This window comes from Salvelinus fontinalis, chromosome 33 (genome assembly GCF_029448725.1).
Source record: "Salvelinus fontinalis isolate EN_2023a chromosome 33, ASM2944872v1, whole genome shotgun sequence".
In the NCBI taxonomy this organism is placed as follows: Eukaryota; Metazoa; Chordata; class Actinopteri; order Salmoniformes; family Salmonidae; genus Salvelinus; species Salvelinus fontinalis.
The window spans coordinates 27,376,341-27,391,498 of NC_074697.1; the positions used below are offsets into that span (position 1 = coordinate 27,376,341).

Here is a 15,158-nt window from a genome sequence, read left to right on the forward strand (position 1 = left end):
TGTTATATGGCCAATATACCACAACTAAGGGCTGTATCCAGGCACACCGTGATGCGTCGTGCGTAAGAACAGCCCGTAGCCATATATATTAGCCATATACCACACCCTCTTATGCCGTATTGCTTAAGTATATGCAATAGCCACTGAAAAGAAGTGGGTATACGGTTTATACCTGCGTATAAACTCCACTACACCAACGGGCCAGTGTTATACAAAGAGTGCACTCTCCTACATGAGTGCACTAGTATTAGGTTCCCACTGCGAAAAGAAACATGTTATAATAATAAATATATATGCTGTTAAGATACTGTATTAATGTTTCAAGGCAGAATTGGCAGAATTATCGACTTGGTCTGGCGAAGCGGTTTTATGCATTGACAATGGAAGCTGATCATTTGTTTCTTTACTCTGCTGTTTGAGACTGGTCTCTGGAAGAAATTACATGTCCTCACTGTCATACCGAGCACAAATTTATCCAACAGAGACACTTAATGTGGTCTCGAGACCAACACTGAAATTAATAACACATACAAAATGAGCCTTGAATTGATGTCTTTATTACCAGAAAAAAAACAGCCCTCTTGCACTCCACAACCATACTGAGTACCAGGAACTTTTCCCTGTGAAATCTGTTTGTATCAAAGTATGAAAAACATTAAGCAAAAATGTCAACGCAACTGCAGTTCAAGACCCCCTCCCCACACACACGACTGGCAAAAATCTCAGAAAAGGATTTTAATACTGAGCGTACATAATACAGAACAACACTAGAATGTCTTCCCAATATGAGAAATCACAGCATTTTGCAATAAGTACTTTTTGGTTTCCTGTACTTGGCAAAAGGGTACCAATTTGTGACATGTGGCAAGACAATGCATTGTAATGTCATACAAAAAGAAAATTAATACTCAAATTTAAATAAGCAATGGTTTGCTACAGAGTGATCCCCAAACCATGTCACTCAATCTCATATTTACACCTCAATCAATGACTAGAATACACATAACGAAATATTTCAAAATAAACAATGAAAAAAATGAAGACAAAACAGAGGAAAACTAGGAATTCAAATTTGTACATTTTGGCTCATATCAACAAGTCACCACACAATACAGTAAAGGATAATTCATGTGGATTTACAAAGGAGTGTTGAAGTCAAAAGGAGGGTGAAGAAGATTAGTTGTCTCAGCGAGTGTGCTTGGACTGAATCCGCCATCCTGGAAATGTTTATCCCTACCTACTCTAACTCCCAAGACTGCATTTCTGAGACTACGGTAAACTTAGTTGACCCCTGAGTTCCTAATGCAAAACTAGTGTATGAAATACCTCTTTACAGTGTGTTTCTTAGTGCAAACCAGCAAAATATGCTTGATTAAACAGAGGTATATTAAGATAGCACCCAAGCTGACAATGCTCCCCCGAACGGTTATTTAGCTGGCCAAATCACAAAAGCAGAACGGGAGGTGGTTTGCTCTATATACACGCTTGTGAAAACCAGCTGTTCAAATGCTTGCATTCATACATTTTATAAACTTTTTTTTTTTCATAGAAAATATAAATATCCCTGAATGAAACAGATTCACAGCATTTCCTTTTGAAAGGGCTCCAGTGCTACTACCTTAATGCGGTGATCAAGTGTCTTCAAGGTCTCCAGTTAGTCTCGCTCTGGCTAAGCCTGCTGCGCCAAGTCCTTCATTCGCTGTCGTGATATGTCACCGTCCGTTTGCCACGGTTTCGGGTCTTGATATGTGTTCCACTCTGGGGTTCCTTGTACGACTGGTCGCTGTCTGCCTCAGAGGCATCCCTCCTGCGTTGTCGAGAGTGGCGGGCGACACCCTTTTCGCTGACACTTGACCTCTTGTGACTTTTTCTCTTTGTACTGTTCTGGGAACCTGAGCTAGCAGAGGACTTCTCAGAGGCAGAGGACTCTTCCTCCTCCTCGCTTTCAGAGGCAGAACTGTGGGCACTGCTGCTGCAGCTTTCTTTTCGCTTGCGTTTCTGTCGCTCCAAACGTCTCTTCCACCTCGGACACTCAACCTCCTCCTCTGACCCTTGAGAAGAGGCATCTTCCTGACTATTACCGTCCTCGGGTTCTGACTTGGATCGAGATTCCTTCTTGGGGTGCTTTGAGTTGGATCGGTTAGTCTCTCTCTCGTCCTTATCACAGTAGCTCTTAGCCTTATCCTTGCGCATGCACTGTTTCTTTTCATCAGGGTTCTCTGAGGAGTCTGAGGTGTAAATGCGTTTTCTCTTGGAAGAGGACTGTCGTTTTGTAGCAGCTGGGGAGGCTTTTCTTCGGTTGCGTTGATATCCTTTATGTGAAACAGTTTTGCTCTTCCCATTCTTACAACTGCCTTGCATCTCAGAGTCCAAGTCCTCCTCAGAGTCCAAGTCCTCAGAGTCTTCATTGATATATTTCTTTTTTGGTTGGGCTCGAAGGCAAGGCCGCATGCTAGGGCTATGCTTCTCCTTCCCATCAGATTCTTCCTCTGAGGAAGCATGCAGTTTCCTCCTTGCTCTCCTGTTGGGTACAACTTCCTCCTCCTCGCTCTCTGAAACAGAGTCATTGCGAATCTGTCTTTTGTTTCGCAATGGAGGTTTTTTATTGGATTCTCCCTCCGATTCAACGTATGAATGGTTGCTGTCTGCTTCGTCTTCCTCCCCATCTTCCTCCTCTTCAGACTTGAGTCTTTTCTTGCGAAAGCTTGATCTCTTTGGAGTGTCACTGAGTTCCTCTGATTCAGGGCCATCCTGTTTGTGGGTTGAGGCAGATGTTTGCTCTTGGCTTTTTGATGGTAATTTACAATTTTTCTCAGAGTCTTTAGGATGTTCTTTCTCCACCTTCCTCCCATTTTTGTGAGGGTGCTTTTGAGCATTGTGGTCTCGTGTTGTGTGTTGTCTCTTTCTGGAGCCAGACTTCTCTTCCGCCACATAACTGGTAATGCAAGTTCTACTTTTGCTCACTGCAGCAGTTGCGGTGCTTCTGGAGGACTTCTGAGACACAATAGTTTCTTCCTCCTCCCCTTCTTCACCATCAGAGCTCTCCTCATCCTCTTTCTCAGAGTTACTATCAGCCGGTTGATATTTTGTGTTGTAGCCATTTACATGAGACAAATCATCTGAAAGAGATAGAAACATTAACACTACAGCAAAAAATTAATGAAATTGGAGTAAAGGCAGAGAGAAAGTAGCCTTGACTGTGAAAGCATCTACAGTATGCCTGTAGCTCTTACCCCCCGTCCCTGCAGCTTGTCTGGTCGTCCTGCGGCTGCTGGAGTTCTTACTCTCTCCATTCTGATGGCAACGAGAGGATGAAGCTTCACTCTCAATACTGTCCTCATTGTTCTCCCAATCACCCGATGAATCCTTGCCTTTTTTAGAACCTAGGTGAGAGAAAGAATATGTTACACAAGTGTGTTGAAATTTGTTCTCAAAGAATGCCCCCTTTTGTGGCTCTGGTTCAGTAGATCCTTGAACAAAAAAAGTTGATCCAAACCAGTCTAAGCCGACTGTGTGCTTACTCTGTGCTGATGACGGATCCTCGGATCCAGAGGCTGATGACTGATCCTCGGATTCAGAGCTGCTCTGGATCACGGCAGTGCGTTTGCTGACTCGGGTCGCATGGCGGCTGCTTTTCCGCCTATGTTTGTCCTCATCCTCAGAGGCTGAACCATAGTCTTCCTCAGAGACTTCCAGAAGCTTCATCTTGTTGACGGCTGCCCTGGCAGTCTTCCTTTTCAATGTCCTGCGGCCCACATTCTCCTCCTCCTCCCTGTAAGTGTCTGTACCCTGGGATGGTGATCTCTCAGAGTTGTTTCCTCGTCGCCTCTCTCGCCCAAATGTTCTGCTGTGACCGTTCATCTGGGAACCCCTCTCTGGGCACAGTGCAGCAGCAACATTTTAATGGCTAATAATCATATAATAACAAAATAAATATCTGCTCTGTACAGACCTTTGACCAGAAGGGCAGTTATCTGCTCTCCACTCCCTGCTCTAGTTATCTCTCCTTTTCCTTGATCTGTGGTGTGATGGTGTTTACCTGGCCGTTTGGTATGCTTCCTATGGGTAACAGCATTGTTCCTGGTTAGCCTGGTGCTGGACCTGCTGGGAAATCGGCGAGACATTGAGTTGGACAACTTCTCACCGTCCCCACTCTCCTCCCGCTCATTGGAGGACTCACTCTCGCTCTCAGCAACTGAAATAAAACATAAAAAAACAGGGATTTTATTAGAAGTACAGCTATTAAGAGCTAGCTGCCTTCTGCCGGATTTATGGGAAATACTCACTTTTTTTCTTCTTTGCCCCATTGTTCCTGGTGACTCTTCTGGTTCCCCTGGTCTCTCTACTGTGATGGTGCTGTGAGGACCTCGGGCGTTTCTCTTCTTCAGAGTCACTCATATATAACTCACTGTAAATCTCAGAGTCTGACCTTGAGGAAGCTTCAGAAGAGCTGTGGCCTGAGCTGTCACTGCTGTGGCTCCTCCTCCTGGTTCTCTCAGGAGCAGACACTTTGGCTAAGGTAGATTTGGTCGTCAACGCCGCTTCCACTTTTTCCTGAGTTTTCAGAGCAGTCCTCTTTTGACTGTAGGGAAAGAACAATATAATTAGAAGTGCTGTACGTCATGTGGACAAGTACATTTCCTTAAGCCCAATGAGGTCCGTGGGCAGCAGAAGTGAGGCCTACCTTGTGGTGTCAGTGCTGGGTGCAGCAGACTCGTGGTGCTGAAGCTTCTTTCGGAACCTCTGGCTGCGGCGGAGCTTCTCGCTGCTCTTGACGGCAGTTTTGTATTGCGATATGATTGTTCTGATTCGCTCTTCGAAGAATGCAGAGAGCCGTAAAGTCATACTGTAGATCTGGGGACAGAGGAGATAAAAATATGTAGAGCACCAATTTGGCATCAGGTCCTAGTCACTATATTGGTCAGGTTCTGGATTGTCATCAATGTCAAATTGTAAATGAAAAATCAACTCAATATAAGTTTTTGATCAAGGTAGGATTTTTTACACTGGAATCACTTGTATGGTTTGGAAATGCAAGAGCTGAAATACCTTTGAGCGTTTGTTTGGTGTGAAGGCTTTAGCATTGGCAAATATCAGAAGTGTGTCTTTGCAGAGCTCCATGGGGTTTTCATAACGGTCCTCCTCAAGGGTCCCCTTCACCATCCCAAAGTCCATGGGTGTGTCAATGATGCTAAGGTAGTCCTGCAAACAGACATGAGTCACATTCGATCAACAGTTCTGTCAAAGCCAGAGTCATTATTACAGTAGAAGTCTCTGTGTTCTCTTACTGGGTAGGAGGTAGGATCCACAGGCTTTCTGAAGGGCTCAGAGTCCTCACACTCAAAGACATAGTTCATAAGGCGTTTGCACTGCCCCTTCCAGGAGTCTGGGTCAGGTACCGTCTCCGAAGAGCGCTGGGATGAAGGAAGACACATAAGATAACATCCCCAGCCACTTCCCTCAGTTTTCATTGCTGATTTTACATAATCTTTCATTACTTACCTGGCACAGTCTGTGTCCAGAAGAGGGGCCTGGTGCCTCTTCCAGGTCCTGGGAAAGACATTCAAATCAACGTCAGTTCATCCCAAACATTTCAGAGCAAGGTTTGAATGACTTGCCACATCAAAACCTGATTTACCTCATCATCCGTGTAGTCCATGTCTTCAATTGCATTGTAGATCTCCATGATATCTGTACAGCTAGGTCGACTGAGGAAATAAAAAGGCAACATAAGTCGTTAAAAATGTATCTGTATAGAAGTTTGAGCTCAACAACACTTGTACAACTCACTTGATAAACTTTAGCAGGACATCTGTAATAAGTTTTGCTGAATGGGCTATCTTGCTCCTTGGCTCATTGAAGGTCCGGGCGTTGTGCACAATGTATCTGGCATCCCAAACTACAGCGGACAGTCGCCTGTAGAACCTACTCAACAGTCTCAGTCTGATGGTGCTCAGGTCTGTGGGGAAGGCTATCACCGTGCAGTACGTTGGGTATTGAACTATGTCCACCGGGCCAGAGAATGGGGCTACAATATCTGTCAATGAGAAGAAAAAGAAAAACAGAAGTAGTGTGAATTTGAAATTCAAAACCTCACTAGCCCATCTAGGAATGGTATACAATGCAGGGTCTGTTGAGGAGGAAGAGGTACCAAAATGCAGTGGTGAGGTGAGTGTGCTTACCGACAGTGATGAGTTGGTCAATGCCTGCTATGATGCGTTCACACTCGTCATCTCTGCTCCTCTCACCCCACTCTCCTGTCTGTGGTTTATACATGACCTCTCTCATCTCCTCTGCTGTCACTGGAACCCCTCCACCTACACACTCAGGTTGCTGGGCTGAAGAGCACACACCATTGTTGCAATATAGTCCATTACCAAATACTGTACTAGAATGTCCAATTTACAACAGAGTCTGTTAAAATTACCATCCTCTGGAATAGCTTCCACATCCCAAGGACTTAGCTTCTCCGTTTCACCATTGTCCCATCTGGCAACAAAAACAAAGACAAGCAGGTTAGAAGCATCAACTGTTGGGGACCATTTTGACTGGTTTCCAACATCGCAGACCCAATCATACTAGCACTTTAATACATTCTCACCGGACTTTGAAGCACTGGAAATGACTGTCTGGATATTCAGGCTGATATGGCTCCTGACAAACAATGATCCCAAACCACCAGGCATCATCTATTACGGACCGGAATCTGTCATCTGCAGTGAGGAATGTTACCATTTTAGGTGGGGGAATGCAGAAAACATTGTATCGAAATGTTGACCTGTTCATCTCATACGTTACTGGACCTTGAGTAGTGTGAGGAACCCCTGAGGAGAGACGTATTGTTAACTTACTTGGCTGCCAGACTCTACTGCGTGCTTCGTCATAACTCTGCCGAAGCACGAGGAAGTCAATCACATCTGGCATGTCATGATACCTGAGGGGAGGCGTACAGAAGTCCAAAGTTACCAAATGTCTCTGGTTATATCTGTGTACATTCATCTTTAATGTTAGACACTTTGAAGCGGTTGCATCACTTACTTGACATAAAATGATTTGTCTGTGATTTTGCGTGTGCCGTGGTCAATGAGCGTCAGTTTCAGGCGGCAGAGTGTCGGAGGGCACACTTCATACTTGATCCCAGTTATTTTAACAAATTCTTGGTCCTGTAGAGAGAAGGAGAGCGTCAAGTTACTCTTCAACAATGTCCTTTTAGACACAGGCCCTCAACACACTAGCCCGTTTTCTACCGCATCAGTGGAAGACAGATTCATCCGTTTCCTAGTTTGGAGCAGAGTGGATATGTTCTTACCCTCAGCTCCATCTTCCTCCAGGGCTGTTTCTCCATGTTAATGGGGTACAGGTTGTTCCTGTTCACCGCCTCCACATACGCCTCGTGACCCTGGCGGAAATAGATTACCTGAGGGAGAGAGAGGGTAACAGTAATTAGATCAGAGGAGGCTGGTGGGAGGAGCTATAGGAGGACAGGCTCATTGAAATTGCTAGAATGGAATGGATACGTGGTTTCCATATGTTTGATACCGTTCCATTCCAGCCATTACTATAGCTCCTCCCACCAGCCTCCTCTGATTTAGACATCAGAGATGCATGCACACATGAACACAACACAGTAGGGGAGACATATGGTCCAGACAGAGCCACGTACCTCATCACCCATCTGGGGAACGAAGGGAGACTTCCTGGGAATGACATCAGTGATCCACGTTGAGGGTCTGAACTCATTGGAGACTTCTCTGTTGATCGACGGCCTGGCTTTAGGCCGCTGTGATACAAATGAACAATTACGTAAGATTTATTTAATATTCAATAGAGAAGTGTGAAACTACTTTTTGTCATACCATAACAGGATGCAAGCACTGAAAAAAATATGCAGGTTAGTACAGTGGCTAACCTTGGGCTTCTTGGATTTCTGCTTGCTAGTCTGAGGTGGTCGTTCCTCATCCTCACTTTGCTGCTTCTCTTCCTCCTCGATCTCTTCCTCTTCCGAGCTGCTAAACTGGCGGCGAACTCGTTTCCGTGATGACACGGGAGTGGAGGGCTGCAGGTTAATCCCAGCGTCTGCTGTCCAGTCAGAGTACTCACTGGACGAGTGGCTGTCGTGGGAAATGTAAGTTGGTTTAATGCTAACATAAGGGAAACAACAATATGACATACGTCATGTACCTCTTGCAAGGAATCAAGAGAAGCAAAGAGCTTATCTGTACCTTGAACTGTCACTTTTCCATTCCTCTTCCTCATTGGATGAATCCAGTTCACTGCACTCCATCTCATGGTCCTAGAGGAGGGATAGGAGATGGCAAGATTGACCTCTTTCACCAATATTCCAAATAGCTTGTTATTCTCTAACAGACATGTAAAAAGCATAGAATGTACCTCTGATGTTGTGGTCCCCTCTCCCTCCTCACAGGAGAACTCGATTAATTCCTCCACAATGCCATCTCTGCTCTGCTGGAAGACTTTTTGCTTTTTGCGGGACTGTGCTCGTTTGATGCAAGGCAGTTCATCTTCAGAATCATCCTGAGGCAGAAGCAAAGCAGAAATGCAGGTATGACGCCAGTATCATTTAAAAATTCCTGTGGTCAGTCATGATCTTTAAAAGTAATAAATATATGTCTACTTACTCTACAACTGCCGTATGTCACACGGCGTTTCTTTGCATTGTATAAGGCAATCTCCTCCTCTCCTTTTGTAATTCGGAAGTCATCCTGGTAACTAAGATCATTTACAAATTTAATTTAAACGTGCATTACAGGTATAATGTTCTAGAGATGAACCATTCAGGAGTAGACTTGTTTATATACATGACATCCTTTGTGTTATATAACTAACTATACAGATTATCTCCCCCTGTTGTTTGAGGGATGTCGGTCTCACCTGTAACTGCTGGATGAGAGCTCAGGTACCACCACCCTGCGTCTCCAGGCCTGCAGGTCCCTCTCCGTGGCCATCTGGCTGCGAGGGGCATTCTGGTGCATCTGTCTCACCCCCTCCACCTGCCCACTGCGCCTCAGACCCACGTTAGGGGACGACTGCACCTCAGCTGCACCTCGCTCATTCACTGATGCTGGGTACAGAGTGGGAGAGAAGGGAACACAACATCACTGCTTGTCCAGGACCCAATCATTCATTCAACCATAATGGATGATAAATGATTTTCCATTTCCAATAGAGTCCTCGACCATTAACATGTAGGAATACAAAGTTATTGAGCATGCCCCAGAGCAATGGTACCTTGTAGAAAGGAAAATAGCTAGGAATATGTTATCTTGCATGCCACCACACAATACTGCTAGTAGAACTGACAGTATGGGTGTGTTCCGGTACCTCTGCGTGGGGTGCTGGGTGCTGGGGCTAGTGTCCCTGGTCTGCTCTGCCTGTCTTGCTGCTCCTGCAGCTGCCTGATGGTGTCGTCCAGAATGCTGCGTCTGGCCGTGGCCTCCTCATGGTCTGTGGTCAGCTGACTGATCACCTGCTCCATTACCTCGCCATCACCTGAGGGGGACAACATGGACAGTCTTAACAGGGTCTTAAGTAACACAACCACTTACTCAAACAGATTCACACATCCACCCACTCTCAAACTCTCAGAGAAACAGTTGGTAGTTGCACTGGTCAAACAAAATCCACCCATCCACACGTGCCCAACTGCTATTTTAGTGTTGTTGTACTGGTCCAATAAACAAAAGGATCATATTGCCTTACAACTGTCTCGTAAATGCTAGTTTACATACTTGTGGCAACATATCCCAGCTGAGGCACCAGGTGTTCGTCTGCAATGTTCTCCCTCCCAGGGACCAGCCGCTGGTATCTAGGGGGGTGGGGGTTCCCATCCACATCCACCAGGAAGGGAGGGGGCATGAGGTGGGGTGCCTGCTGGGTCTGCTCATCCAACACAAAGCCGTTGGCGTCCCGGATCAGTGGCCGATAGTCGGTGTGGAAAAACACCTGATCTGGAAGCTGGACAAAGACAGACAGGCAGTCAATCTCAAACCATTGAATAAAGGATTCTTTCCTATGCATAGATGTAGTAGGAGCTCCAGCCTTACCTTCTCGTATGGCTTGGAGCTCCCAAAGCCGAAAATGACCAGATGACCGTGGGAGTCTGTGCAGGCAAAGCGCTGGCCGTCGGGAGTGAACTTGCAGTCAAAGACAGCACCATGACCCTGGCCCTCAATCTGTAGGGCAGACAGAGCAACCAAGATGGAGTCAGTCATAGTTGGAGAGAATGGATGTTACTGTCTTCTGTGGTGCATGGCTCCTCCTCACCATGTTGAAGTAGTGCTGTGTCTTTGTGCCCCGGACGATGTCCCAGATGAAGACGTTTCCGTCGTGGCCAGCAGACAGCATGATCCTGGGATCTGAGGGGTGGGGCTCCAGGACAAACACCTCAGCCTCATGGCCCTGCACAGAGCATCACACAGCTGTCAGGTCAAATCACTGTCGGATGCCATTCCGCTATTTTACCAAGTCACTGGACAAAATATTTTGAGGAAATGCTCCTGAAAAGCATGCTTACAGTGACAAGCAGTGGCAAGGGGAAAAACAGTGAACTATAATGTCCTCCTGACTAAGGAATCTAGGACTATCCCTCAACAGTTCTTTATATACAAATAGTTGAAGGATGGAAATTCATCTACACTACTAGTAGTCATAGATACAAAATCAGCTATCTTCGTGAGACAGCACTGTTCATGAAAATAGAATGTAAGACAATGCAGTTGCTCCTACTTTAAGGATATGTAGCAGCTGGCCCGTGTAGGAGTTCCACACTTTGAGGATATGGTTGTTGACCGCTGTGATTACTGAGTTGTCATGGCGATCCCACGCTACCATGGTGACCTTGGGCTTGAAAAAGCTTTCCTCATTGGTCGCGTGTTCTGAGCTGCGGAGGAAGTTGATATGAATGGATAAAAACAGATACAAGCATGTGTAGGTGTATGTAATGGTGCCGGCAAGCTGTTCATTCCTTACCCTGGTAGAGTGGCATTCATGTTGAGAAGAAGGCTCCTCCACTGCTGACGCTGAGTCAGCCTCCAGATGCGTGCTGTGCCATCTCGACTGCCACTCACAAACCTACGAGACGAGGCAAACCAAGACAATGGACTCTAGGCAATCCTCATGAAAACGGTTGGGCTAAGGTGAGTGCTTCAACTAATCACACTGATCATACCTTTCTCCTGAGTGGCAAAATTGGATGCTGTCAACCTTGTCCTAAAAATTAGAACATATATTGACAACAATGGTTAGAATATTACATCAACGTTGTTTGTATTTGTTGTAAATTAAAGCTTCAATGGATTTAATTATTATTTGTTTTAGGAACTCATTATTTTCTTGTGTTCAGCTTTTCACTGCTATGTGATGGTTTATCTGCTCTTCAAAAAAATCTTACCGTGTGTTCATGAAGCTCTGATATTTTTTCAGGGTTCCCACCTCCCAGGTAATATATTCTGATGACATCGTCAGTACTTCCCGTCGCTAAGAACATGCCACCTAAAATGTTTTATAAAACAAAAAAACTACTATCAATTTATCCCAGTTTGGTTCAGCCTTTAAATACCCATGTTAGAATAACTTGTTGGTGAGGTAAAAAGTTGAATCAATACTTCTGTTAAAATCGTATCAGCTATGGTTAGTGTAATAGTATGATCAATTTGTAGAAATGTATTTAAAGAGCCAAAGCATTCTTTTACACTAAACTGCCATCTTGACATCGTTACCTGGACTGAATGATGAGCACACCATCTGAACTCCCGGCCTGGGTCGCTCTGTAAACTTCTGTGGGCGATCACTTTACAAACAGAGTGTAAATGTTTCAGATTTATGTCATTTTCAGGATGCAATTACTATCTAAATCAAATTACCAGTAGTTGAAACTCACCTGAAATGTATGTTATTGACATCCCACTGCCAAAAGCAGATTGTTGCATCAGTTCCAGTGGACACCAGGTATCTCTTTGAGCCCTTGGCAAACGGTGAGAACTGAGACAGATGTAATTCACAAAGTTAAATGCTGTTCCAGATATACTTATGCAGCCACATCTATACTGGGGGATGTCTACGGTACAGACAGCAAATCACACTAGTGGTCCAATGTGAGCTGCTGAAGCAATAAGGTTTAGTATGTACATCATGAGTTAAAAAGTGCTGTGTGCAGTTAACGCATTACACTGTTGCATGGTGTCCTACATTTGCAAAACTGTGGACAGCATTAGCTTACATACTATTTGCCCGGCTAACATTACAGTCGATAGAATCATAATAAGGGTGTTGGAGGAATATGGAAGCTCCTACCTGTAGGGAGGTAATGGATCCACTGTGCCCCTGTAGGACAGCCATAGGTGCACAGGTACGAAGGCACCACACTCTAATGGTTTTGTCACAGCTGCCAGCTGCCATCAAGGTATTCTCAAAGCTGACAGCCAGGTCTGAGATCTCAGCAGAATGTCCTCGCAGGGTTGAGTGAAGCCTCCCGTCAAACGAAGACCATATCTTCACCAAGCAGTCGTCCGAGCCCTTGAAAGTGGGGTTTGATAAGGTAGATAAAGTGATGAGCCTCGGGTATATCACCTAACATGATTTCCCCCAAGAACTTGATCTTTATGACGACAAAACTCACGGTGAAAATCCTGAGACCGGTCCGATCAAAAGCAATGCAGTAGACTGCAGACAGATGACCCAGAATCCTCCTGTGCATCCGCATGTGCTGATAGTTGCTCACAGGGTTCACAGTGCTGAACCGTTGAGTACCTGTTAGCTCCCTTCCTCTGTACACCTCCACTGTGAAGGACAAAACACTATGACTCAGAGTCCAAACATGATAACAGAATCATGTTAACAGAAAACAACACAGAATGCGTTGAGTTATAAGCACACATTGAATTTACTGCACCGGCATGAATAGAAAATAATGTGTGTGAACATGTCAATCCTGTGTCAGGGAATACCCACCTAGATTTGGAGGATCCTTGCAGGTCAAAGGCATCTCTGGTGGTCTCCCTCTGTGCAGGGCAGCAAATGATGAGCCTTTCCTCCGAACATTGCCGTAACCTGGAAGAGATGGAAAGAAATAAGTAATTGAATCATTTCATCTTACAATTCGATTTCAGAAGGAATAGTTGCTGATGTATACATTTAGAATGCACGCTCAATCAAGATGCATGTAAAGCTTTGCACCTTTTGATGTTCTGAGTAAGGACTGCCTCCCAGTTCCCAGTAGGGAATGTACGCCTGGAACACACGGCACTTCTTTGTCCAGAATCGGCCCAATCTGCTTACAGATCTGCAGCAAATGGTCAGGTGCAATGTGACCGTTGGCTGCAACCTATGGGATCAAAAATAGTGTTGATGATGAGCAGAATGACTACCTAATCCAGCTATCATTGTTAAACCATTATGCATGCTTTGTTCTTTCTTCAATCAAGCCATCACAACATTTGTACATTTATATTTGGGTAGCTGTTAAGAGCGTTGGGCCAGTAACCGAAATTGTCGCCGTTTCAAATCCACGAGCCGACTAGGTTTAGTCGTTCTGGAGCGTCTGCTAAACGAAAAAACAAACAAAAAAAACACCAGGAATCATGAAACTACAGTACTGCAACCACATGGTCTATTTATTATCATTTAGGTCATCATAGTCTTTCTGTCTAATAGACTGTCAGCCAGTGGCACTGTAAGAAAACTGCATTTATTTTTCTAGGGGGTAAAAAATGAATCACTGACATAACTTGGGTTCTTCATGTACATCGGATCTCATTCCACCAGTGTGCTGTATTCTTTGTGGGCAGAACGTTTTATGTAAAACACATTCATCAACCGACGAATCACAACACAGGTCACAAGGAAAATAACGCAACTACAGCCTTTCTAGGACGTGGATTGGTCAACAGTGGTGTCCTGACGTAGCCAGAACCCCAAGAGTCCCCACCCTATCTGCAGTACAACAGATACATTTAAATGTGTTAAATGTGTTTCTATACTACAGCGTTAAGCTTTCGAAACATACAAAAATAAGTAATCCTACATACCGGTAAAAGTTTAAAATCAGGTTATTATGTAACAAGAATGTAACAACGAATAAAGCTGAAAAGAACAAAGAGTAAATGGCCCATGCATTGACACAACGTGGCTGTCATTCAACAATAACAGATATTCGACATTTAATTTACATCTATAGATTAAAGACTTACCAAATCTTCGTAAGATCTTGGATGTTCATTTCCTTGCCAGTCTAATCTGCAAGGCAAAAGCTATCCAAAAAGGTGCGTGTTAGTGTAAATCTCAACACTCAAGATGCTAGAAATACTGCCAGAAATTAAGTTAGTAAAAACATGTGATGTCAAACGAGTGAGGCGGTCAGAGAAGCATTAAAACTCGTGAGTGATACAAGTTCTACGTTCCAGTCCATCGGGATAGCTAGTAGCTACATACACCGACGGCAGAACGCCGCTGCTACCGGAATACACACCTGATATTCTTCTAGTTCGCTCGCTAGAACCTGCAATAGATACAAAAATAGGTTTTTCGAATGTGTGGCTTTCATTAACTTTTCGCCAACAATTTTGAATAGTAAGAAAAATGATGTCAATAAGGCACGCCAATTTACCTCAGCCGCGCTCTGACATGGACCCGTTGTTAGAAAACGTGAAATTAGGTAATATAGCTCTGTAAGTGAATAGAATAAAATAGTGAGCACAATTGGATATCAATTAAATCAAGATTTATATATAATTTAAGCAATGAATTAGGCAACTATATTCGCCTTACCTGATTCAAGGAGCGAAATATTCCGACTTTTGGCCATTGAATCGGCCGTGATTTGGTGGGTCTACAATTTTAAACTAACTTTATGACTAGTGAGAGTATGATATATTTATTTAATTTCGGTTACACTGCTCTGACCCCCTCCACAGTTGCTCCCGCTTTCTAATCAGCCTGTTTTCAGTCGCCATTGGAAGGATGAGGCCTCAGCAATACGAGTTACTTCCGCCACAGCAGAGGAAATAGGGGGTGGGGAACAACTCTTTATTTTTTGTTCGACTACAACAAAGACAAAGCGAAGCTCGCCCTATAAATGAACTTAAATTCTATTTGAATACATTAGAAAGCTTTTGGTCAATGTAACGAAAGAAAGCTATTTA

General features: G+C 44.4%; 1 protein-coding gene across 2 annotated transcripts; it reads right to left on the bottom strand.

Moving 5' to 3' along the window:
- Positions 1-537: 537 nt before the first annotated feature.
- LOC129831912 (bromodomain and WD repeat-containing protein 3-like) lies at positions 538-15,040 on the bottom strand. Of its 2 annotated transcripts, XM_055895479.1 has the most exons (41): positions 14,785-15,040; positions 14,624-14,682; positions 14,486-14,515; positions 14,208-14,267; positions 13,195-13,342; positions 12,970-13,068; positions 12,638-12,798; positions 12,313-12,534; positions 11,900-12,000; positions 11,739-11,809; positions 11,411-11,511; positions 11,189-11,229; positions 10,990-11,091; positions 10,747-10,900; positions 10,285-10,419; positions 10,065-10,193; positions 9,750-9,975; positions 9,343-9,510; positions 8,893-9,082; positions 8,640-8,730; positions 8,392-8,535; positions 8,223-8,293; positions 7,910-8,111; positions 7,664-7,780; positions 7,310-7,417; positions 7,039-7,163; positions 6,852-6,934; positions 6,602-6,713; positions 6,428-6,489; positions 6,183-6,338; positions 5,791-6,037; positions 5,639-5,708; positions 5,503-5,550; positions 5,289-5,414; positions 5,050-5,202; positions 4,685-4,854; positions 4,287-4,582; positions 4,040-4,195; positions 3,522-3,875; positions 3,234-3,383; positions 538-3,119 (listed from the first exon to the last, which is right to left on the bottom strand). In XM_055895479.1, exons 1-41 carry the CDS (start codon positions 14,819-14,821, stop codon positions 1,693-1,695), a joined length of 6,702 nt encoding a protein of 2,233 aa, XP_055751454.1. In that variant the 5' UTR covers positions 14,822-15,040; the 3' UTR covers positions 538-1,692. The 2 variants fall into 2 exon arrangements, with proteins under 2 accessions (XP_055751454.1, XP_055751455.1); XM_055895480.1 differs by lacking the exons at positions 14,486-14,515; positions 14,624-14,682; positions 14,785-15,040 and having other exon boundaries at positions 13,195-13,561; positions 14,208-14,225.
- Between the last annotated feature and the right edge of the window lie 118 nt (positions 15,041-15,158).

Excerpts from the sequence above, each read along its gene's own strand:
- LOC129831912 (XM_055895479.1), bottom strand. The coding sequence starts at position 14,821 with ATGGCCAAAAGTCGGAATATTTCGCTCCTTGAATCAG. Across the intron at positions 7,781-7,909 it reads AGAAATCCAAGAAGCCCAAG|CGGCCTAAAGCCAGGCCGTC; the intron begins GTTAGCCACTGT and ends TTTGTATCACAG. Across the intron at positions 6,339-6,427 it reads GGAAGCTATTCCAGAGGATG|CCCAGCAACCTGAGTGTGTA; the intron begins GTAATTTTAACA and ends TGTGCTCTTCAG.